Here is a 25,402-nt window from a genome sequence, read left to right as displayed (position 1 = left end):
CCTGCTCATATACAGGTCATCCACGCAATAAACTGAACGCGCCCAATGGCGGTCCCGGCGAACTGGTGCGCGCTTGCACACTACAACTCGCACACGATTCGAGCTCAACATTTGCGCGCAATATTGAAAATTTTATCTCCTGCACCAAGGAGTCACGTGAAGCCGCGCCTCAGGTCGTTATGCGTAACATGCGTCAATTCATGAACGGCATGAAAAACTATCTGGTAAAGCATGGTGAGGGTAAATTCCATCAGGAAATCGAAGCGGCGCGTTCGCGTCTAAAAGCAGACGAGTTTCTCAATTTGGACGCCATACTCGAGACTGTAATGCATGAATTGGTTGTGCTGCCACTGCGCGAACATCTCTACGGCATGTTCGTCGACTACTACAAACGCTCCGAAGACATACAATTGTTGGCTCAAAATGTTAAATACGCCTGTGGACGCACCCCAGCCGATTTTGGCATACGCGCCACAGTTACACCGCCATCGCCAACATCATTGCAAGCGATTTCGGCACTATTGCAACGTCTGCAGGAAGCCGAATTGCCGCTCGAAAAGCTAGATTTATTCCTGTGCGTTATTTCCACAATTTTCGAGGCCACAGGCTGTCCACGCGGCCAGCAATTGGGCGCCGATGATTTCCTACCCGTGCTGGTGTATGTGGTAGCCAAGTGTGGTTTCGTAGGCGCCGAGATAGAGGCTGAGTTCATGTGGGGACTGCTGCAGCCGACTTTGCTCAGTGGCGAGGCGGGCTACTACTTGACCGCGCTCTGCAGTGCGGTGCATGTGCTCAAAAGCTTCATGTCTTCGGAGAGCGAGAATGGCACTGGCTCACTGGATGTAAGTATAGCAGAATATATTAAACCAAATATTGAAATAGATAACTAATAATTTACTTTATTCTTGCTTTACAGTGGCGCTCTTCCTCGCTGCCAGCCTGCTCATCGGTGCTGCGCGTCATCATACCCGACGAATGCAATGGCTCACTGCAAACGCGCACACTGCCCGTGCGACCACACACCACCACACGCGACGTCTGCCGCATCATTGCGCACAAGGCGCGAATCACTAATCCACAAGACTATGCGCTCTTCAAGCTCGTCGATGGCGAAGAGACACTTTTGAATGACGCAGAATGTCCACAGGATGTGCGTTTCTCGGCAAAGGGCAAACACTGCATGTTGGCGTACAAACGCATTGACGCGAAAATAGCTTGGCCTACAACGACCTATTAGGCGCGGAGTCGAATAAGGGAACGCTTAAGCATTCTTACCGCATAAAGCAAGGTTATTAAGAAATAATCTCAAAATTTATGTAACAAAGCAGCGCTCTGAAGTTGGCTGAGAAACTTTTCGGTTTTCGCACCAAATCGAAAGCCTGCAGCCAGCTCAATATGCTCAGCGCAAGAAACCGAGTTGATTTTTCATTGAAGCGCGGATTAATTTTAATTAGTTGTAATTGAAATCAAATCATTATGCACCATTGCTCACTAACCATTCTCTCATTGTGTTAAAACATACAAACGCGTATACATATATACATATATGTAGTTATATATTTACGATATTTACGAGTATACTAAACAGTATTGCGATAAGTTAATTGTAAGCGAAAGCACTGCGTGTGTGTAAATGTAATGTAAGTTTACCATATAAATGTATTTAATAGCTAGTTATTTATTAAGTGAGACTACTGACTAATGACACTTAATGTAATAATGCGATTTAATTTTGTACACTTAACGAACACCAAACAATTGCGTTTACAAATCAAACAATTTGTACAATTGTAAGACAAATTTGAAAAGTTAAAATATGAATATTAATTTTAATACTAATGTATTCGAAATATAAAAATTTTAATGCATTTGAAATAAAATGAAAATGCTTAAGGGCATTATGGTAAAAAATATAAAAAATTGTCTATTATTTACTGATAATATATAAATTTTAAATTGGCATAACTAAAGTGTTAAAAAAATTAAACCAAAAATTAAAAAAACGCAATAATGCGCAAAAACTAATCAATAAAACAAGTATTGTATAAGCATGACATATAGCATAGTAGTTGCTAATTTGTAAATGAAAGTGCACCCACAATGTCCTATTTTATATGTAAAGTGTTTAAATCCTGAAATCTTCACACTATATTTGTGTAAATATTCATAAGATTTGTATAAAGAAACAACACGATAAATATACTTACATATTTCAAACTAATTTACATTTTTTAATTTATTTTAAAACTATTTCAGATTTATTATTAAATTTCGAAGTAAAAGACGGTATATTTTATTTTATTTTTTTTTATTATTTTATATATTTTTATTATTTCAATATTTACAAACAAATTATTATTTGTTCATTGAAAAACCACTAATGTTCCATTTACACTGCCGCATTTTAGGGTTCAGAGTTCTTTGCTTGAGTAATCGTCGACAAAGCGATAGATTTTCATAACTTTATTATTATTTCTATCTAATTTTTTAATCAAAAAACAACTTGAAGTTATTCCATTTGCTCTACAAATTTATTTTCTTGAGTGTGAGCATAATTTTGAGTGAGTGAATTTTCATAATTAAAATAAAATAAAATTGTATGGTAATTGTAAGAAAACTTTGCTATACATATGGCAGTCCTCTACCAAAAACGTTTCTTTAAGTAAGAGCAGTGGGGGTTTAAAAAAAAGTTGTATAAAAACCGTTATAGATTTTGTCGTAACTGATATTGTTAATGTCAGTCAAACCTTAAATAAGTCAAACTTATTTACATAGTAACTTATGTTGACTCTGAGCAAACAAACTTAAATACAGGACTCTCTCGAAAATTTAACGTTGTTTCTCAAATAATTGAGACAATTAATTGCTGACTAATTGATAGTCCTTCGGGTCTTTACCTATTACTATTTAATAGCTGTTTATTAAGGTGTCAGCTTGATAGCCAAGGATAAAACAAAAAAGGTTTACAATTGTCGCTTTTTTTCGTATATATTTCAGATTTTACTTAATATTATTGTTTATTTTCAAAAATCAGATGCCAAATTTAAGACAATCTACAAGAAATTCAAAATCTCTTCATATTGAAAGAAATGAAATGAAACATTAAAAATTAAAAGGAAATAATTAATTGAAAGCGTTAAAAACTTAAAAATAAATACAAATACTAATAATGAAAACAATATATATACATACATATACATACATATACATATTAACAAAATATAGGAAATAGGAACGCAAAAATTTGAATAAAATTAAATTCTACAAATGTATATTTACAGTTACTAATACATTATGTAACTGTATATTTGAAAATCTCCAAAAATCATGTGGCGTTATACTCTGTAAATAATCAACAATAAAATCATTATACAGAAAAATATTAAATTAAAAAGTATACAATTTAAAAATAAATAAACTTTCTTAAAATTAAGAAATCTCTCCGTCATTTTTTTGGAATTAAATTTGCGAATATTTGACAGAAGTATCTTCTATAACTGTTCTCCTAACATAAATGATGTACTTCGTTAACTTCACAACATCTAAAAAATACAGTTAATGTTCAAAACTACACATATAACAATAAATTTGCTCATATTTTAATTAAAAGTATATATATAACATGTATGTATATAACATGTAAGTTGAAATAATTTATTCTAAATAACAAGAATAATATTAATGATAATTATTAATTCTTTAGTGTGCTGAAAAGATTTAAATGAGATATGTATACACTCGTATAACCCAAATATTTTACATATATAATTATATATATGAGGTAGATAACTTTCTTTTTCGTAAATTACACAATGTGAGTATAAGAAATGAAAACTTAAATAACTGAATAAGTACACATATAATCGACTTTCTCATATACGCATTTAATATTTACTAAGTAATGATGCATAAAATGAGATCATTAAAATAAAGTTAAAATGTATAACAAAACTTTATAGATTTATTTTATTTCCTAATAGAATAGAATGAAGGGTAACGGCTTAAAGGTAGAACAGTACATTTAAAAACAAATTTTGATATTATTTTTTGATTTTTAAAAGGCAACTAAAGTAAAGTACGATTTGCAGTGAGGCAGCTTTTGATCGTTGGCGCAAAAATAAAGCATTTGTTTTGATGTGGAATAACTAAGAACATATATGTATATGTTATAGTTAATAATGAAGCCGAATAAACATCGTCCAATTTTGAGTTCACCTCTGGTTTTGACCATCGCTTTATTGCCAGTGCAAAATTAGATTTTGGACTGGCCAAGTTAACTGCTACCCCGAAAGTATTATAAATCACAGTTTTTTGTTTTTAATTTATTTCAGATTTTAATACAAATATTCGTTGTAAAAAAAGCATATACGATTACAAAAATTTTTGAATTTCAAATCAGTGAATATTTCCATATGAAATATCACTCATACGAAGTTTTCAATAAGGCTGTTTTTTTTTTAAATAAATATACAATTATTTTGCCATAAAAACAGTAAAGCATAGTTATCGAAATATCTCGTTATCGATAAAAATTACACAATTACAAAACTTTGGTAACCTTGTGAATTTCTAATCAGATGTTTTTGTCGTGCGTTGTGTTTTTCGTACGCTGTTATGTATATCGCGCATAGTTTTATATTGTTATAAATTAAAATAAGTGCTTATTAAAATGATTATACGCTGTGTCTGCTTAAAAGGTGCGCTTACACGCCTTACAAGTCACTGTGGTGTACGCCAACCATTCGTGTCATTGCGGCCAGCAACAATTAATAGAGGTTTTATCACACTACATGGCGTACGTTCAATACAAAAACAAATATTCAGTCCCACTGTGCGTGGTAATGTATGCCTGCGGCTAGCGCGATTTCGGAGTAATGTAAGCAATAATGCACAGCAAGTCGAGAAAGCCACCAAGGTTAAATTACATAGGAAGGATGTAATACGACTTATTGGCTTAGCGAAGTCGGAAAAATTGGTACTTATTGGTATGTCATAAATTGCTATAAAATTTTAACTTCATTGTAAATATTTGAATATTTTATAGCGGCAATGGGTTGCCTGGTGATTTCTTCGGCCATAACAATGAGTGTACCATTCGCACTGGGAAAGATATTGGACATAATTTTTGATAAGAAAGAAACGCATGCGGCGACTATGGATAAGTTGAAAGATTTTTCAATTATTTTATTAGCAATCTTCGTACTTGGTGGCTTGACTAACTACCTCAGGGTTTACCTCTTCAATAGCGCATGTAAGCAACATTATTGCATTTATTTATATTTCCGAGGTAATTGATCAATTATTGTATCTATAAAGCTTTGCGCATTGTGAAAGATTTGCGAACTAGGGTATATAATCGCATGCTCTTACAAGAAACGGGCTGGTTCGATACGAAAGGTACTGGAGAACTGCTCAATCGTTTAGTTAATGACACATATATGATCGGCAACTCACTAAGTCAAAATTTATCTGATGGTTTGCGCTCCACTGTTATGATTATAGCGGGCACGTCAATGATGGTATGTAAATATTTTCAAGTTAAGTTTTTCAATATAATTATTTTATTTTATTTAAATATGTAGATATATACATCACCTAGTTTAGCGCTAGTTAGCACATGCGTTGTACCATGCGTCGCCGGTATGGCTATTATCTACGGGCGCTATGTACGCAACATTACACGAAGTCTTTTGGACAAATTCGCTAATATATCAAAAACTGTAGAGGAGCGTCTGGGCAATATAAAGACAGTAAAAGGTTTTTGCAAAGAGCATGAAGAGAGTAAAGCTTATGAGCTGCTACTAGCTGATGCTTTAAACCTTGGTTATAAGGAGGTGAAAGCACGTTCTCTATTCTTTGGTTTGGTAAGAATTCAAAATATGCTATCAGATATTGTATTATAATTATCACTTTCTTACAGACTGGTTTCTCCGGCAACGTTATAATAATTTCTGTACTTTATTATGGTGGCACACTAGTTATTAGTGACGCACTCAGTATAGGCGCATTGACATCTTTCATACTGTACGCTGCCTATTCTGCTATATCCATTAATGGACTCTCCAATTTTTATACAGAATTAAATAAAGGTGTAGGGGCAGCGCAGCGTGTCTGGGAAATACTCGATCGTCAATATGCAATCCCATTACATACAGGTTTCATACCGCAAATTGCACCGCGTGGAGAAATTAAGTTCGAAAATGTTTTATTCAGTTTTCCATCCCGTGTGGAGAGCATAATTTTGAACAACTTTAATCTCATTCTCCTGCCTGGCGAGACAACTGCAGTGGTGGGACGTAGTGGTTCAGGCAAAACAACAATATCTACATTGCTGTTGCGTCTATATGACCCTCTACAAGGGCGAGTACTATTAGATGGTACTGATCTGAGAGAATTAAATCCTATCTGGCTACGTAGTCATATTGGTGCAGTAAATCAGGTGAGCGCGTTCAGTTATCAGTTTTAGAGGTGTTTAACTGTAACACTAACTGCAGGAACCTACGCTTTTTTCTGGCTCAATACGTGATAATATACTGTACGGCCTTAATCCGGGCACTAAAGTTAACGAGGAAGCATTTGCAGATGCCATTCGTAAAGCACATGTAGACGAATTCGCCTCACAACTACCAAATGGTCTGAATACGCTTGTTGGACAACGTGGTATGATGCTAAGTGGTGGTCAGAGGCAACGTGTAGCGATAGCAAGAGCACTTATTAAGGTAATATAAATGCATTGGATTAGTACAAAAAAACTCATATAAATATATTTTTTTATAGAATCCTGCGATATTGATATTGGATGAGGCCACCAGCGCGCTGGATTCTGTATCCGAAGAATTGGTTCAGAACGCCATCGAACAAGTATCCAAAGGACGCACAGTACTTACAATTGCGCACAGGTTAAGCACTATACGTAACGCTGACAAAATTGCAGTTTTAGAAAACGGTAGTGTAGTAGAGCAAGGGCGCTACGATGAATTGATTACAAGTGAAGCTGGTACGTTCAGAGAATTAATTCGGAAACAGGCATTTATGGTGAATTCTTAACACTTTATGCCCTGAGCCATAAAGGCTTGTAATAAAATTGTTTCAATTTTATGGTGTCTATGTTGGTGCAATGTAACAATATTGATTATTGTTTAATTATTGTAAATAAAATGTATTCTTTTATGAATACATAAATTTAGTAGAGAATTGGATGAGATTGTACAGTTATACGATAATCCTTTTGTTGTTATTTAACTGTATAAAAGTCTTAAGAAATAAATATTTCCTTTAAGATGGCCAAAAGAGTCTATTATTATATTATATATTATAGCGAGTCTGACTTTATATTTCGTAAATCATAGTTATCACACCAAAACTACTTAGGGAACACATTCGTATATATATACACTCATAATAGAGCAATACATTCCTTTCTAATGAAGTATTTCAATTACTCATTTAAATTATTAACTAGCGGTTTCTCTTGTAATATAATTTAAAATCAATTTTCCATGTTTTTTTATTTTATTTTCCTTAATAATCTTTTCAACTACATATTTCGAAATGGCGAGTTTTATGATAATTACATTATCATATATAGTATAAATTTAACTTTATTCAAAAGTGAGAAACTTAAATTAGAAAATGGTATAAAGGTATTATGAGTTTATGCTTCTCGTGTTTTATTCAACACCATAATTAAAATATCAGCCTTTAAATTATCTTGGTCTTTCTCGGGTAATTTAGAAAGATAGGTATTTAGTAGTCCAAAAAAATCTTCATGTTTACTTTTCTTTCTCTCCTTAAGACGGCTTTTGATGTATTCATTTAGTGTGCCAACTAACGTATCAAACTTTGTTTCAGTATCTTTTGTATTAGTTCTTGAACGTATTGATCTTTTAAAAGATTGACTGATGGACGGTTCAGTAAGTGGCGTTTCTATTAAAGCTTCAATATGTGGTATATTCTGCTCCGACTGTATCTCGATAGTCGTAAAATCTTCAAATTCAAAATCTAAGCTCTCATCACAAGATCTCTTTTGGGAAGAATTCGAATTTTCTTCCCCAAAATGGTTGTTATCATTGCTGCAAAAACTTTCATCGTCAATTTCTTCACTATTTGTTTGTAATATATCACGGTGATTTACTTCCATTTTGATTTTCTTTCGCCTGAGTGTATGAATAAAATATAAATCAAGGTAATATCTTGAAAAAATAATCATTACTGACCGTGTATCAATGAACTCCCTAAGAAACTCCAAATTCTCCATAAATTTCCACAAACTTACTTGGTTTCGTTTAACATAGTTTTTATTTTCTCTAACAAAACGATCGCGAAGTGATCTCCAACGGGATTGACACCTTTCCACTGTGCAGAAGAAATAAAAGTAATCTGCATATATTCACATATTTAAAGAATGTAAACTTACCAGGTTCACCAGTTTCTATTGAAACGTTATTCCAACACCTTTTAATAATTTGTTGTGTTCTTTCAGAAGTTTTGTTGTTTTTATCATACAAACAAGGATATTTTCGAACGGCGTTTATTAAATCATCTTCAAACATTATGAATGGTTAAATTGTGTACTTCTCCACAAAGAAATTATTATTATGTGATTTTTATTTCATCAGACTATATTATTCCTCATCGTTTTAAAAATACTGATTAACATTAAGAAACAATACAACCTTTCCTTCAAATAACAAAATAATAAAAAGATTTACCAAAACACCAGCTGTTGTCATTATTAGAGATACACCATGAATTTCCGATATAAAAGTCGATATTTCTACAACAACAACTTACCTAAATAATTAGAATTAAATTGCAAAATGAACAACCCTTGTGCGGATAAAAATCAAATCAAATAAACAAGAATCGGCTGTCACGATAATATTACTATAATATATCGCATAATTGCCACAATAATATTTTGGTATTTTTCAATTAAAAGCATGTATTTTGTTAGATTTACTGTAGATACCATATTCCATTTACATTTACATTTTTCCTGCTGGGTTCAATTATTGCCGGCCTCTGCAGATCAGCTGATAAATGCATTCACATTTCTGTTTATTCGTTTTACCCCACCAATCCAACAACGTTTTGAATAAAATGTTATGTTTAAATATATTTCGTCAATGTAAAAAGATATCCCCATACTTATCGTCATTACAATTACAATTAATAAACCATGTAGCAAGAAAGTCCAGCACCTACAAACGTTCACAACTTAGTGTACCACATACGGATCATTTGCTAAGCGTAAAGAAGGATTTATTTGAGCAACGAACCGAGTTGAGTGACAGTGAGTGGCAAGAATTGCGAAACAATTTGATATCTAAGTACAAGCACATAAGTTACAGCAATGTTGATGCTATAATTCTCGGGCTGTGTGGCGGCACTGATCAACTTTCCCTGGCCAAAAGCTATGTGCACTATTTACGCGAATGTGGGCTGGAACCCAACTTAGCGTCTTTTGGACGTCTTTTGCGTATTTATAATAGTACTTACCATAAAAGAGGTGTAAATGATGCTTCACTTACGCCAGAAGAGAAACAAGATATTTTGGATATATATGCTAAATTGCGAGAACGTTATGAAATTCTTGATGCCTCGACATGTGAAAATTTAATATATGGTTTGGTTTGTACAAAAGAATGGCAAATGGGAGTAGATTTGTTAAATATGTCTAAACTGACTAGTACACCAAGTATTGGCGCTTATACTGAACTCACGGTAAAAGCTTTTGCTAAGAGTGAATTAAATATCGGTTGGAACTTGCTCGAAGAAACCGTGGCACAAGGCAAGGAACCTAAATGTGAAGCATATTCTGCATATTTACAGTACGTAGCGCAGGAACCACTGACTTTACAGTGCAATTTAGAAAAATTATTTGCTTTTTGGGAAAAGTATGAACTGATTATAACCGCAAATGTAGCGAAATGTATAACAGAAATATTAAATAACAATCTACATAATGCAGAGTTATCACAAATAGACGCACAAGGCAAATGTAATCAATGTAAAGTGCACATGAGAACTGTTACTATTACTGATGCAGAGTATGCTAAATTGAGCAATTCCTTTTTAAATAAGGTACTCATACGCAATGATGTCTTCCAGAAATCAACGCCAGAAGAAGTTGAACACTTCAAGCGCTATGTCACGAAAACAGCTCCTTATGATTGCGTTATCGACGGTCTTAATGTCGCCTACTCTATGGGCACAAAAAAACCAGCGAAATTTTTAGCTTCATTGGTATGTTTACTGTTTTTGTATATTAATTTTAAATATCGTCTATGCAATTAAATGAAATTATTTATATTTTTGTATACTTTATGTATTTAGCTAGCAAATGTAGTGAAGCATTTTAAAAATCAGGGTAAACACGTACTTGTACTTGGACGCAAGCATATGAATAACTGGCCGAAAGATTCCATGTTTTATATACGAAAAAATGCTAGTCTCTTTCTGACTAGCAACCTGTGAGTAGTGTTAATTTTTTATAACTATTTAAAATAAAAAAATTGAACTTTAGTTCGCAAGATGATCCTTTTCTGCTATATGCTACATTAAAGAGTGGACAATCAACTGATTTTTTCTCACGTGATATGATGCGTTCACATGCATTTTTATTGGGAAATGAGTTGCGCAACATATTTCGGCACTGGCAACAGGTACATCAGTACTCGTTAATCACGCAAACGGATAATGGAAGGATAATTGTAAAGGTAGGGGATTTTTTATGTTCACTAGTGTTATGAGTTGCGCTATTATTTCTTATTTTTGTTTACTTGTTTGTTTATTAATATTGTTTATATTATCTCTTGATGTTTATTTATTTTTTATTCGCAGGAACCAACACGTTATTTACTTTGCACACATAAAGTGCAGGATACTTGGCATGTGCCATATAAACAAAGCTACTCACCAAATCCTGCTGAATTATTTGAAGTGCCTGAAAGTTGGCTATGCATAAAATTTAAATGAAGTATCAATTTTTTACAGACATTTTGACTATTGGTAAAGTTTGTGTAAATAGAAATTGTGTTAAAAAATTATTGTATAATTATTTATCGCATTATTAAAATTTTATGTTCTAATATTTTGGTGTCTTTAACTTTTTAATACAAGGCTAAATTATAAGTAAAAACAAAAAACATTGAAATGGCTTCCGAAGGGATTGATGATTGGGATGCGCCGTTGCCCTCTTCATCTACCATTGAACCTGAAGAAGAGGAGATAATATTGGAGGACAAAAAAAAGGAACTGAAAAATATGGAAAAGTTAAAAATATATGTGGCCCGTATGTCGTATAAGCCAGCACCGCCACCATGTGTGAGACCACGTACAGATCAAATAGCTGCTCCGCAAAAACGCATCATTGTAGACAGTTATCTTGAGCATGGCAAAGTATTAACGCCTAAGGAACGACGTCAGCGTGTCAAAAGACTGGCACGTAAATATAATGCTATATCGACTGAGTAAGTAGAAATTTCGACGGATCGAGCGCATAACAATTGTAATTAAAGATGTGTAAAATGTATTATTTTTCCAAAAATTTAAATTTTATTATTCAATACGTGTATTTTTGGTAATTTTTAGACAATTAGAACAAATTATAAAGAATCAAAAATGTAAAGAACGCAAACGTGAAGATCTTTACAAGCGCAAACAAGAACTTTACTATGAAATGCTCACCAAACTTGAGCGTCAGTGTCGCACGCAATATCTAAATGTTTTGATTAAAAAGTTCTCAAATTTCATAGCAAAACTGGCTACCACAATGCAAATACCACCACAATTAGTTGAGCCATATTCACGCATGCAACGTGGCATATTCTGCAACATACTACTGGCGATCGGTGTGCAACCGACTAATCAGAATGCTATTTATTATACCACACCCGAAGCAATGGAATACGAAGTATGCCACAAGTTGGCGCATGCCTTGCTTAGTCTTATCATAAAAGCGCTCGATTCGGCGTCCACTAAAAATCCCGATGAAATTGTGCCGCAAGAAGCTGACTTTGAGATGGATCGCTATATTAAGGACCGTCTAATGTGCGCTGCCGAAAAGAAAATATTAAGCTCACGCAATCAACATCAGAAACAGTTGAACTCCACAAATTCATTAGCAGCAATGCTGAAGAAATGTGAAAATTTCAGCGTAAAAACGTGTATATAGTCAAATTATATAGTATAAAATTAATAAGTTTATTAATTGTAATACAAAAATAGTTAGAATATGATTGCAGTGAACCAACCAATAAAATAATTTCTATACATTCAAGCACTTAACGCCGAATTAAACTCTGCAATTTTTCTTACAACGAATTTCTCTTTCTCAGCTATTTCTTCTTTAATGAGTGCACGCAAATTTTGCAAATTGGGCATCGTTTCACAGTCGCGTACATTCAGTAATGTCTGAAATATTGTATCCCACAATGTGCGATTGATATAACGTGGCACATGTGTTTTATGCATCCACACACCATTGGGACGTTCTGCGATGTCCATGAATTTACCGAAGAGCAAAACATGTATGACGCCAGCCAAACCGTATAAGTCCAATTGATACGTCCAGGGACGTCCTTCACGCATCTCTACACACTTGAAAGCGTTCTCATTGTGCACATAATTAAACGTTTGGCTCGGTTTAAATAATTTCATATCAATTGATACACCAAAATCTATAAGCTGTATTGCATACTGACTGCTGTTATAATCCAAGCTGTAGATAAAGAGGTATAAACATTTTAGATGAGATTGTTGAGTTTGTTCTATACTCATTGTTCTACTTACTTCTTCATGAGAATGAAATTATCAGCTTTGATGTCTGCATGTATAATATTAACGGCATGCAAATGATCAATGATGCTGAGCAACTCACAAGCTAACCACATCACTACATACTCATCGACATTTTTCAACGTATGTTTCTTCACCTTATTACACACAGTTATTAACGAGCCGTGAGCAGAAAATGGTGATATCAGGATACTGGCATTATTGCCAATGAGCGCATAATCGATGCCCATAAATGCCGAAACCTGTGGAGAGAGAGTGTGGGGAATTATTAATATATATAAACAAAATATAGGTTCTTAAGATCGTGGAACATTCTCGAAAAATTAGTAATGCCTAAATAATTTTCGATATAGGAGATTGGGCGATTAAAAGTAAAAATTTTACTCATTACATTTTACCCATGACCTCAATAATTGAATTAATTTGAAGTTTTGCTGTTACTGCTGTTCTAACGATTACCCAAACCTGCTTGAACCGACAGGCCTAAATTAATTGTCATCGAAGACATCTAACGGTAGGCCAAGGTAGCAAGCTGTTTCAATAGGGTCGGACCAAAAGGAAAGGGGTGTTAGATGAGTGGGGTTTAGGGGACATGCAAAGAGGTGGTCAGTGTCATGCGGGGACTCTTTGCATGCAAAACATATGTTGAATATGTCAGGGTTTAGTTTGGATAAGTAGGAGTTTAACCTGCGACAATATCCACAACGAAGTTACGCGAGGGTCACTTTAGTTTCGCGAGGCAACTCGAGTTCTGTGTCTGCGATGGGTGTAGTTTTATCTCCAAGTACGCCATTCACGGGAGGTAGTCCATGAAGGTGTTAATGGCTCCTCTGTGAATGGCGTTCCGTGCTTGTCAAAAGACCTGTATGTCGTCGAAGTATTTCAGGAATGTACTCTTGTAGGCTCCGGGAGCATACAGGCCTCATGTGTTGCCGGCTAACGACTTTGGGATTTTGTTGCGGCTCTGTAGCTTGGTAACAATCGCGGTCGTATGGGGAGTGAAAGAGTACAGGATAGCCAGTGTAACAACCAAAATTTGGAGTTATGATAGTCGGAAAATTGATGACATCTACAGAAATGTTCAGATTATCAGGCTCTTAGCAGTGAAGAAGCGAGAAAGGTCGATGTAGTAGCCGTTCACTTTCGAACACATGTCGTCGATTCCATTGCCCGACGTCATTATAGTACAAACATCGGCGTAAGAGGGGACTAAGACTCATTCTGGTCGTTGAGCGAGCTTCGAAATAAAGAAGTTGAATATTATGGTAGAGGGGATAGGATAACACCCTGTGGAACCTCTTATTTAACTTCATTGTTTAGATGTTTGATCTAGAAATATTACGCATGATTGACGACCGCTCAGATAATTCATGGTCCCCCACTTAAACCCCGGAGGAAGCAGAGATTGTTCAATGTCTTTTAGTATGTATGTATGTATGTGATTGGCGTTGCAACCGCTTAGCCGGTTATAGCCGAATCGACGATAGTGCGCCACCTCTCTCTCTCCTTCGCAGTTCGGCGCCAGTTGGAGATCCCAAGCTTAACCAGGTCGCTCTCCACCTGGTCCCTCCAACGGAGTGGAGGCCTTCCCCTTCCTCGGCTTCCTCCGGCGGGTACTGCATCGAACACTTTCAGTGCTGGAGTGTTTTCGTCCATTCGGACAACATGACCTAGCCAGCGTAGCCGCTGTCTTTTTATTCGCTGAACTATGTCAATGTCGTCGTATAACTCGTACAGCTCATCGTTCCATCGTCTGCGGTATTCGCCGTTGCCAATGTTCTGAGGACCATAAATCTTGCGCAAAATTTTCCTCTCGAAAACTCCTAGTGTCGTCTCATCTGATGTTGACATCGTCCAAGCTTCTGCACCGTAGAGCAGGACGGGAATGATAAGCGACTTGTAGAGCTTGATTTTGGTTCGTCGAGAGAGGACTTTACTGTTCAATTGCCTACTCAGTCCAAAGTAGCACCTGTTGGCAAGAGTTATTCTGCGCTGGATTTCGAGGCTGACATTGTTCGTGTTGTTGATGCTGGTTCCCAGGTATACGAAATTATCTACGACCTCGAAGTTATGACTGTCAACAGTGACGTGGGAGCCAAGACGCGAATGCGCCGACTGTTTGCTTGATGACAGGAGATATTTCGTCTTGTCCTCATTCACCTCCAGACCCATTCGCTTCGCCTCCTTATCCATGCAGGAAAAAGCAGAACAAACGGTGCGGTTGTTGCTTCCGATGATATCAATATCATCGGCGTACGCCAGGAGCTGTACACTCTTGTAGAAGATTGTACCTTCTCGGTTTAGCTCTGCAGCTCTTATAATTTTTTCCAGCATCAGGTTAAAGAAGTCGCACGATAGTGAGTCACCTTGTCTGAAACCTCGTTTGGTATCGAACGGCTCGGAGAGGTCCTTCCCAATGATGACGGAGCTTTTGGTGTTGCTCAGCGTCAATTTACACAGCCGTATTAGTTTTGCGGGGATACCAAATTCAGACATCGCGGCGTAAAGGCAGCTCCTTTTCGTGCTGTCGAAAGCAGCTTTAAAATCGACAAAAAGGTGGTGTGTGTCGATCCTCTTTTCACGGGTCTTTTCCAAAATTTGGCGCATGGTGAATATCTGGTCAGTTGTCGATTTTCCAGGTCTAAAGCCACACTGATAAGGTCCAATCAGTTTGTTGACGGTGGGCTTTAGTCTTTCACACAGTACGCTTGATAGAACCTTGTATGCGATATTTAGGAGGCTGATCCCACGGTAATTGGCGCAGATTGTGGGATCTCCCTTTTTATGGATTGGGCAGAGCACACTGAGATTCCAATCGTCAGGCATGCTTTCTTCCGACCATATTCTGCAAAGAAGCTGATGCATGCACCTTATCAGTTCTTCGCCGCCGTATTTGAATAGTTCTGCCGGTAATCTATCGGCCCCCGCTGCTTTGTTGTTCTTCAAGCGGGTAATTGCTATTCGAATTTCTTCATGGTCGGGTAATGGAACATCTGTTCCATCGTCATCGATTGGGGGATCGGGTTCGCCATCTCCTGGTGTTGTACTCTCACTGCCATTCAGCAGGTCGGAGAAGTGTTCCCTCCATAATCCCAGTATGCCCTGGACATCGGTTACCAGATTACCACCTTGGTCTCTACATGAGGATGCTCCGGTCTTGAAACCTTCGTTAAGTCGCTTCATTTTTTCATAAAATTTTCGAGCATTACCTCTGTCTGCCAGCTTCTCAAGCTCTTCGTACTCACGCATTTCGGCCTCTTTCTTTTTTTGTCTGCAGATGCGTCTCGCTTCCCTCTTCAGCTCTCGGTATCTATCCCATCCCGCACGTGTTGTGGTCGTTTGCAACGTTGCGAGGTAGGCAGTCTGTTTTCTCTCCGCTGCGAGACGGCACTCCTCATCGTACCAGCTTGTTTTTTGTCGTTGCCGAAAACCAATTGTTTCGGCTGCAGCGGTACGCAGTGAGTTTGAGATGCCGTTCCACAGTTCCCTTATACCGAGCAGAGATCTGCATTGAGTAATAATGAAATTAGTGCACAAACTCATGAGCCAAACAAATTGGTGTAAATGAGTACTAATACAAATATCAAAAATGACAAAGACTCATTTCCACCAAACCAAAAAAAACTCATAGTATTTCTACACTTATATGTGCCGTCAATTTATGACTCAAACGAGCGTATATTAAAAATTTCATTTTACTCACTTGTTCATTGGTCACGATGAAAATAAACTTGAATGAGCTCGCTACACAGATCGGCATGAGTGGAATTGTGACTTCGTAGCTGAGCACGAAAGTAAAGATACCCAGTAGGAACTTTGTCACATTACATGTTTCATTATTTCATTGAACATGCATTTTCGTGCGTCTTTATTTATTTTCAATACATTACTATTAAAAGAAATGTATTAGAACCTAAAAGTATTAACTTTACTGTCATTAATTAACTTAAAACATTAAATACACGACATCAAAGAACAAAACACATCGTTAGTCATTTCCCGCAGGGCACTTTTGCCTAGCGGCGGCACAGCCTTCGTCAGTTTTACTTTGATCCTATTCGTATCACTTTATTTATTTAGCTATACTATTGGTGTTATTTTGGTGGTATGGCTCATTTTTGTTTAACTTGACTGAATTATTGGCTCATGAGACAATTGAGCACTTCAACGATACGTATGAAGAGAAACTTACTCATTTTTCATGTTCTCGCTTTGTGTGCTATGCGTAAATGTGTTTTAGTGGATCTTTGTGTTTGATGATTTTTGACTTATATGCACTAATACTACTTTTTGTGTTACTCAACCAATGACTCAAAAAAGGGAATAATTGCAGTTCTCTGATACCGAGATGCTGATGAGTGCTCTCAGAGAGCAGGAGTGCAAGTCGAGTAGAGTATTTCGTGGCTGTCTGTTGCGATTGCAGCTTTTCGACGTCGAACCTTCCTTGTGTTTGTTGACGGGCATTCTTTGCTGCACAGAGGCGGGTGCGTATCTTCGCTGCGACCATATAATGGTCCGAGTCTATATTTGGTCCTCGGAGCGTACGCACATCTAAAACACAGGAGACATGTCTTCCGTCTATCACAACGTGATCGATTTGGTTCCGCGTATTTCGATCAGGAGACAGCCAAGTAGCTTGATGTATTTTCTTATGCTGGAATCTGGTACTACAGACGACCATATTTCGGGCCCCAGCGAAGTCGATCAGCCTCAGGCCGTTTGGCAATGTTTCGTCATGGAGGCTGAATTTTCCGACTGTTGTGCCAAAGACACCTTCTTTACCCACCCTGGCGTTAAAATCGCCAAGCACGACTTTTACATCGTGGCGGGGGCAGCGCTCATAGGTACGTTCTAGGCGCTCATAGAAAGCATCTTTGGTCACATCGTCCTTCTCTTCCGTTGGGGCGTGGGCGCAAATCAGCGATATGTTGAAGAACCTCGCTTTGATGCGGATTGTGGCTAGACGTTCATCCACCGGGGTGAATGCCAGGACTCTGCGACGGAGTCTCTCTCCCACCACAAATCCAACACCAAATTTGTGCTCCTTTATATGGCCGCTGAAGTAGATGTCACAAGGACCCACCTTCTTCCGTCCTTGTCCCGTCCATCGCACTTCTTGGATGGCGGTGATGTCAGCCTTGAGTCGTATGAGGACATCAACCAGCTGGGCAGAGGCACCTTCCCAATTAAGGGTCCGGACATTCCAGGTGCATGCCCTTATATCATTGTCCTTAAAACGTTTGCAGGGGTCGTCATCAAAAGGGGGGTGTCTCATCCGAGGCTTTCGTAGATTTTTCATTGGGGGGTGTTTTTATGTGGTGGGTCCCAAGCCCTACGCACAACCGCATAAGCGGGCTTCGCCTTCTCACTTTAGCTCGCCTTCAAACGGATGTCAGTTGGCTACCCAGAGGATACTTGGTCTAAAACCGGAAGTCGTGAGCTGCTTAAACCATGTGGAGAAGAATCGTTTCTGGCCACTCCCAAGTGAATGACAATCAAAAACTTTCCTCACTTGCGTGAATTTCTACACATGATCCCATCCTCCTCAATGTCTTTTAGTAGCGTTGGGTAATTACTCAAAAACTTTTGACAAGACAGAGCTGTTTGGATCGGTAATTTTTAAAGGTTTTGTTGTTTTTGTTATCTGTGGATTATTTTAACCTACTTCAGAAACAACTTGCACTTATTAATTTAATATTTTCAATAAAACATTCAACTTGGCTGGAGTAGCGATTGATCATTCAAAAACAAAGCACCTATATTGTGTGTAATTATTAGACAAGCATTCAAGAAAACAGTTTAAATCAACCGAGAAGTGGCTTCGGGTTTCAGTTCTACATTTCTTTGATATGTAGTGAAAATTACTTTAAGAGTAGGATGCATATTGGCTATTTAAAAATCATAAAAGTCCAAAAGTCGAATAGGCGGCAGGCTAATCACTAATAGAAATATAAAGTTTTAATTTGCATTTACCAAATCATCCGAATTCAAACGACTATGCACTTCCAAGCATATGTAGTATTCCCAAAAGTTTGGTGGACGTTCCTGTTTGAGCGCGTATTTCTTACCAGTCTTATTATGTGTACCACTAAAATAAAAAACACAAATTAGTATAAAGTAAATTAGGTAAAAAACGAATGTACTCACCAGTACACAGCGCCATATGCGCCCTCTCCTATTAACTTTAGCACATCGAATTCCACATCGTGTACCTTGATTTTCGCACCGGTATTCAAACGTGACACATGACCAACAAGCATACAATTTGGCAATTCCTCAATGTAATTGCTAAACTCAATTTGCTCTAAGAAAGCGCTTTGCAAGTAGCCATTAAAAGGATTCACTTGTGGGTCAACATTCACGCTGTCTATAATTTGATTGGTTACATTTAGGTCTACGTCGCGATGTACATATACATTGTGTGATGGTGTTTTGGGTGATGGCGAACTTTCATTCCATATGTGTTGTTGTATTTTCGGTGTTTTGGGTGTATGCTTAAAGTATATGCTCATTTCAGCATCTTTATCATTGACATCGTCCTGCGCATGGGTATCATCTATTTCTATATGCGCAATTGGTTGTTTAACTTGTGGTTTATTATGGCTTATTGGTTGTGGAATTTTACTACCGCGTGGTGTTTTTGGAGCTTGTGGATGTTTTAGTACAGCACCTGTCGCCGCTGGTGTTGTTGATGTATTATGCTTTGTCAAACTTGGTGTCAACAAAACGTTCGATATCGTTGTTGGCGGGTTTACAACTTTAGGTGGCGTTTTGAAGACATCCTGTTGCTGTTGACTAACAGCAACGATTTGGCAAGTTTCATCTTTCTCCTGATTTATGTGTAGAGATTGTTCCTTTATCGATGATGGCTGCTGCAAGGCATTCAATTCCATTTGCGGCAAGAGTGTAGAATTCTTAATCATACTGATATTTGTGGAGAACATCGCTGTTTCTGCATTCAACTCAAATGAAAGGCGTTCAGTGTTTGGCACTGGAGCTAAACTGGCTCTCGATTTCTCAAGAAAATGCAATTTGGTCGAATTTTGTGGAGGGTTATTCGATTTCGCTTCTTGGCTGTGACTGGTATTAATAGGTTGTGCATGTATCGATTCATTCAGTTTCCTTGAGTCGTTTAAAAATGTGAGACGTGTAGTGCTTTTCTTGCTACTTATTGGCTCGGCAGGTGGACAGCGAAATCCAGAGAAATCTTTCATAAACGAATTTAGAAACATGAGCGGTTGTCCCGGTGCTGATGATGGCTCACATTGTTCTTGTGCACGTTTGGTTACGCTTTCAAGCGTGGGTGGCTCCGAAACCAATGAAAACTCTTTCAGCTGAGAATCTTTCATTTGTGTTGATCGATTTGCATTTGAAATTTGGTGTACCTCATCAGTGATTGTTTGACTTGAACATAGCTTGCTTTTCAACTTGTTTTCAATGGGCTGTGACTCGGGCACAACTGAGAAATCTTTCAAAAAGGAGCATGCTAAATTCGGTTTGCTGTTGTCTACTACATGTTGTTGTGATACATCGACCTTACTTGTTAGTGGTTTTGTTGCTAACGTCGAAAGCGATCTGTGCTGTCCAAGTTTTCTTTCATCAACAGTCGGTTGTGAGTCCAAAATTATAGAAAAATCTTTAAAGCTAGCATTGGGGATTTCAAAATTTTTAGTATCAATTTTATTATTTTGCTCGTTCGTTGCATTTTTGCTAGACGTAGATATGTTTTGTTGCCGATTCTGCTGAACTTCAATTGGGAGCGGTTCCGAAACCATAGAAAAATCTTTTAAATAGCAATTTCCTAGATCAAACTTAGCTCTGCCTTCATCGTTTGTTGTACTAGGCGCCACATTACATGAATCACTTTTTTGTTGGAAATAAGTGGAACTAGTGGAAAATGCATTTGTGGTAGGCTTTTTTTGTACGCAGTCGTTTTCTTTCTCTGTTGACTTTGACTCCATTACTGCCGAAAAGTCTTTAAGAAAGTTTCCTTCGGTTTTTTTCTGCATTTCATTTGCAGATTTGAGCCATTTGTTATCAGTTTGTACTGGTTGCGATTCCATAATTTCGGAGAAATCATTTAAATACGAATTGCTCAAGTCGGATTTAGCTTGTTGTTCATTTGAATCACTACGTTCTTCGGATCGATTTGCATTGACTGCTGTATTATCAACCGATTTAGTATTTGATGGCTCATTTTTCAGTGCTTCACTTGTGACCGCAGATTGTGGTTGAGTCTCTTCGATAAAGGAAAAATCTGGCAGAAAGGATTCACGCGCAATTACTCTGTGTACCGCTGATACCGCTGGTGTGATAAGCGGAGCCATGGCTTTTGCCGAAGAAAAAAGTACATTGGGTTTAAGGGACTCTGCTTTGTCAACTTCATCCTCAAATAGTGGTGGCCCTTTGAAATTCTTTGCAATAGAAATCGTCGCCTTATGAAGTATTATAGAAACAAATATTAAATAAAAATATATATAAAAAAAAATATTTAAAAAAATATAAAAAAAGTAAAAATATATAAAAAAAAATATTTAAAAAAATATATAAAAAAATATGTAAAAAAATATTTAAAAAAATATATATAAAAAATATTTAAAAAAATATATATAAAAAATATTAAAAAAAATATATATATTAAAAAGAAATATTTAAGAAAAAATATTAATGAAACAAAAAATACAAAATATTTATTTTACGATATTGCATTATTTGCATAAACACATGAAAAAATTACAAAAATAGATACTTGCCTGTTTTTGTGTTGAACTCTGTGCCTTTAGCTGTAATGGATCTGGTGTATTAATATCACAACGCCGTTTAGCGTCTGACAACAAAGGGGTCCGTGCCTCCATGCACTCTCTAAAAGCCGACACTTCATATCTCGGATGTAATATACTCTTACCCGGTGGGGTTTGTCCAAAAAACTCAAAAGAGTCTTCTAAATTTGAACTGACATTTTTAACAGGTACAGATAGTGGAATTTTCGGCATTGTATCGTTTTTTTCTGCTTCAAACGGCACCAAACCAGTTGCTAATGGAATTTTCGGTATAGTCTCTGTTTTATCTTCTTGAAATTTAACAATCGAGCGTGAATGCAATATCATTTTAGGCAACGTCTCAGTGTTGTCCTCTTGGAAGCGTATGCTTCTTATAGCATAGCCAGCCGCTGTATTCTCTCGTTCGTCAATACGCGAAAAATTGCCCGCTTGTTTAACCTTAACCTCTTCAGTGCGGTCATCTTCGAATATTGAAAAGTTTAATGCTGGCGCAGGTGCTGCAGGTACAGCTAGCGCATCAGACCCAGCCTGTAAACGCACATATGCAGGTGTAACTGGATCAAAAGCCGTGGCTGTTTGTGATACAACTGTAGATTGCGTGCACAATTCTTGCGTGCCAACCGTTATTGTATTTTTACCTTCTGCCATTGCATTACCTTGCAGATTAATATTTTCTAGCGACACCATTACCTCAGCAGGTATAGTAGACGATTCACGCGACTGTTCCTCTAGTGGTTCTAATTCTGACACTGGCATTAGTAGACGCGTTCCTGTCTCACGTTCACCTTCACCATCAGATGTGCTGTTGGAAGACTTTGTGGTTGTGCCACCAGTCGTGTGAGTGCCTTGTGTGGTGCCATGCTCAGAAGTCTCCAAAATAGTGGACAACTGCTTCATCGCCAGGGGAGAATATTCAACCGCGGCTTTTAAAGGGTGTGGCTGTTCAGCAACATGGTCTTCAATTGCTGGATTACATTCGGGACTACTTAAAAACTCTGGAGGATTCGGTACACTCTTCAGTATAGATCCAAATTGTCGTGGAGCAACTTTCTGTGCCATCTTCGGTGTACTAACAGATTGTGATTTTAAAAATATGTTGAATATTTGTGTGGAACAAGTTTCTTCTGGGTCAAATATAGCACCACCAACAGCACCTTCCGTGCTAGGTGCAGGTTGTAGACCCTCATTTATAGAGGGTTCAGTATAAATTTCGAAACCTAGTTTATTTGCTAATGTGGGCTTCGATAACCCAACATTAGCGGTAGTTGTTGTTGGTATAGCAGGTGTTTTAAACTTGAAATCAACATTAGCTGTTGAAGGGCTTTCTTCTTTGCAAACTAAAGGAACTTTATTGATTGTTGAACTACTTGTTGTTGCGCTAATTGTATCTTCGAAAATTTCAAACGGTAATGCTGTTTTAGTTGGCGGCGCTGAGGTGAGTTTAATAGACTCGTCCGATTTTTCGGGAACACTTGTGATTTTCACAGGCTCTTTGGTGGGTAAACTTTCAACCGCGATAACGTCTTTAGATGCAGTTGGTACGATGGATGGTCTTGGCATAATCGATCTACGTAAAGGAAAGAAGCTTTTTCGTCGCTGTACACGTTCAGTAGTGTCACACGCAGTCTCATCCATATCGGCTGTCATCAATATGGTGTCATATCGCCGAAGTCGTTTTGCCATCAACTCTTCTAATTGGTATTCCACCTTTTCCTTTGAATCATATAAGTCACTGAAGCACACCATTAGTTCTTTTTTCTTTTCTGGTTCAAAGTATGCGTCTACTTCTGTTAACCGTTGCGGTCTTGACTTCTTCGCGAAATTTGGATATTGTCTAATATTTACATTAACATCATAGCAGCACCAATAACTGTCACGTTTTGCTGTAAACTTATTTGAAATTCCACGCTTTTTAAACCATCGATACGCTCGATACTCTTCTGGTTGAAATTCTATATTTGGCCGTGGATACAAGAAACATTTGTTATATTGTGGGCAAGTTCGCGGGTCTGACTCATTTTCGATCGTTACTGGTGTAAGCCATTCACTTTGAGGTAAATTTCTACTTTTAAAATCTTTCGGATACCTAAACGGCTTTTCATAATTTCTCTCTCCTTCAGTGATGGGTGTTGCTAGGGGTTTCTTTAAATAAACATCTTCCATTTCGGCATCTTCATGTATACTGAAACCCAAATCAGTATTTCTATCCGTTTTACTAAACAGTTTGCCAGACTTTTTCTTATCATGTGCTTTATTCCACGGTCCTGGTTCTTTAAGATTTTCTTGATTACGTGTTGCATCGATAATTGAACGAACAACTGATTTGGGAACTTCAGATGTTGCACTTTCTTGATCATCGGTTGTAGACGTCAGGCCAAGTTGTAAATTTGGATTGGCGTTTTCATCTTGAAAGACTTGTACGCGTGTATTTGTTTGTTTTGAGGTACCTGCTCCAGCCTGCAATAACAAACAACAATTTTCAATAATATAACATATACAACTAAATATTTAATCAATATTTATGTTAATTGCGTTTTTACCTGTACCGTTCCCGGTGCATAACTCTTGACCGCAGCTCCTGTGCGTATACTTCCGACAGTTGCCTTGCGTCTATGACCTCGTAAAGACGTTAAAGCTAAACGCCTTTCTTCAAATTGACGTTTTGTACTTTCCTTAACCTCGTCATCATCTTGATACATTAAGCGTTGTGCAACGGAGAAGCCAAAATGTTGATGAGCTTCTTGCAATTCTTCAAAAGGCTGTGCACGGCATGCAATACCTCTACGAAAAATTTCATCTGCTTTGCGTGTATTGCCACATAAATCATAATGGTACGCCCAGCAAATATAAAAATCAGCAACCATTGTACCGATTCCGGCATTGAATAACTGTTGATAACATTCCATCGGTTGCTGATGACTATCAATCTGTAATATTATAAATTAATTAAATTTTTTTGTATCTAGATATAAATTTTAATAGAAGTACTTACAAATTTCATATACAATTTAATCATGCGCCTATCCTGGAAATAACGTTCCTCATTTTCAAACTGAGATAAGCACTTCGTTAGAACTTCTTCTAAACCAGATTCTTTTCCGCCTGATGGAAAACTTTGCTCTATCCAACTAATATATGCATACCAGGGTTCGAGAGGGTCATTACCATTATATTCACGAATGGCTTGTTCCAATTCTCTGCGCCGAGCCAATAATTCTTGTGGAGACTCAACTCGCAAAGAAGCATGTAAAATACTGGCATTACGTCCCGCAGCCAAAGGTTGTATATTTTCTTTAGCATCTTCAAAATCCATAATTGGAACAAGTTACTATTTGTTGTATTATTATATTTTGATAACAAGAAACACAAATTCAAAATACTCCAGGCGATTTTTCAGTAATATTTAAACAAACGCAGAAGAACTTATGCATACACTTATCTACGAAATAAATCAATGGAATTATATTTTCGGGAGCCGTTAATTATTATAACTTTAAAAGGCGCAAATGTAAATTTGACTGCTGCAAAGTTGGCTGCGATCACATAAACTTTTCCGACATAATTCACAATAGCGTAAGTAATTTTGAAGAAGATCTGTACAGTGTGTAAATTTCACATCAATATTTGCATCATTTTTAAAACCAATAAAGGTTTGATAAAACAATTTCAAAAATTCGATTATAAGTTATGCGGTTTATCTGGCAAAAATTAATAGGGGAAACTTTAGTATAGTATCCCCCGATTTCAGGGTTAAAATAGGTATGGTTGGAAAACGGACGATCTCCAGATTACGAATATATATAATAGTTGCCGCAGGAGAC

At 37.1% G+C, this 25,402-nt stretch overlaps 6 protein-coding genes across 16 annotated transcripts in view; 4 read left to right on the top strand and 2 right to left on the bottom strand.

The window, feature by feature from the left end:
• LOC105217115 (protein sprint) overlaps positions 1-2,221 on the top strand; it is a 444,786-nt gene extending 442,565 nt beyond the window's left edge. For all 10 annotated transcript variants that reach the window (XM_054232307.1, XM_054232306.1, XM_054232305.1 and 7 more), the window contains 2 exons: positions 16-842; positions 917-2,221. In XM_054232307.1, the coding sequence (XP_054088282.1) occupies positions 16-842; positions 917-1,237 (1,148 nt within the window). In that variant the 3' untranslated portion in view covers positions 1,238-2,221. The remainder of the gene's footprint in view (positions 1-15; positions 843-916) is intronic.
• A 2,340-nt stretch (positions 2,222-4,561) lies between these two features.
• LOC105217120 (ATP-binding cassette sub-family B member 10, mitochondrial) lies at positions 4,562-7,290 on the top strand. The gene is made up of 7 exons (XM_011191965.3): positions 4,562-4,985; positions 5,045-5,251; positions 5,317-5,519; positions 5,583-5,864; positions 5,921-6,439; positions 6,495-6,719; positions 6,778-7,290. The coding sequence occupies exons 1-7, from the start codon at positions 4,670-4,672 to the stop codon at positions 7,045-7,047; spliced, it is 2,022 nt and encodes a 673-aa protein (XP_011190267.2). The 5' UTR covers positions 4,562-4,669; the 3' UTR covers positions 7,048-7,290.
• Adf1_39 (uncharacterized) lies at positions 6,889-8,760 on the bottom strand. Its single transcript, XM_011191966.3, has 3 exons — positions 8,417-8,760; positions 8,217-8,355; positions 6,889-8,156 (listed from the first exon to the last, which is right to left on the bottom strand). The coding sequence occupies exons 1-3, from the start codon at positions 8,550-8,552 to the stop codon at positions 7,655-7,657; spliced, it is 777 nt and encodes a 258-aa protein (XP_011190268.2). The 5' UTR covers positions 8,553-8,760; the 3' UTR covers positions 6,889-7,654.
• A 276-nt stretch (positions 8,761-9,036) lies between these two features.
• LOC105217128 (mitochondrial ribonuclease P catalytic subunit) lies at positions 9,037-11,198 on the top strand. Of its 2 annotated transcripts, none has more exons than XM_054232312.1 (5): positions 9,037-10,248; positions 10,339-10,475; positions 10,529-10,721; positions 10,846-11,024; positions 11,125-11,198. In XM_054232312.1, exons 1-4 carry the CDS (start codon positions 9,043-9,045, stop codon positions 10,978-10,980), a joined length of 1,671 nt encoding a protein of 556 aa, XP_054088287.1. In that variant the 5' UTR covers positions 9,037-9,042; the 3' UTR covers positions 10,981-11,024; positions 11,125-11,198. The 2 variants fall into 2 exon arrangements, with proteins under 2 accessions (XP_054088287.1, XP_011190277.2); XM_011191975.3 differs by having other exon boundaries at positions 9,038-10,248; positions 10,846-11,013.
• Positions 11,158-12,286, top strand: LOC128919727 (uncharacterized). The gene is made up of 2 exons (XM_054232314.1): positions 11,158-11,474; positions 11,596-12,286. The coding sequence occupies exons 1-2, from the start codon at positions 11,158-11,160 to the stop codon at positions 12,176-12,178; spliced, it is 900 nt and encodes a 299-aa protein (XP_054088289.1). The 3' UTR covers positions 12,179-12,286.
• On the bottom strand, positions 12,184-25,135 carry LOC105217126 (uncharacterized). The gene is made up of 7 exons (XM_011191971.3): positions 24,574-25,135; positions 24,122-24,508; positions 21,555-24,038; positions 18,949-21,236; positions 18,775-18,889; positions 12,796-13,043; positions 12,184-12,724 (listed from the first exon to the last, which is right to left on the bottom strand). Exons 1-7 carry the CDS (start codon positions 24,892-24,894, stop codon positions 12,280-12,282), a joined length of 6,288 nt encoding a protein of 2,095 aa, XP_011190273.2. The 5' UTR covers positions 24,895-25,135; the 3' UTR covers positions 12,184-12,279.
• Positions 25,136-25,402: the final 267 nt, after the last annotated feature.

Source organism: Zeugodacus cucurbitae, chromosome 5 (assembly GCF_028554725.1).
Source record: "Zeugodacus cucurbitae isolate PBARC_wt_2022May chromosome 5, idZeuCucr1.2, whole genome shotgun sequence".
Lineage (NCBI taxonomy): Eukaryota > Metazoa > Arthropoda > Insecta > Diptera > Tephritidae > Zeugodacus > Zeugodacus cucurbitae.
The sequence above is the reverse complement of the archived record's forward strand: the minus strand, read 5'-3'. Positions and strand labels throughout refer to the sequence as shown.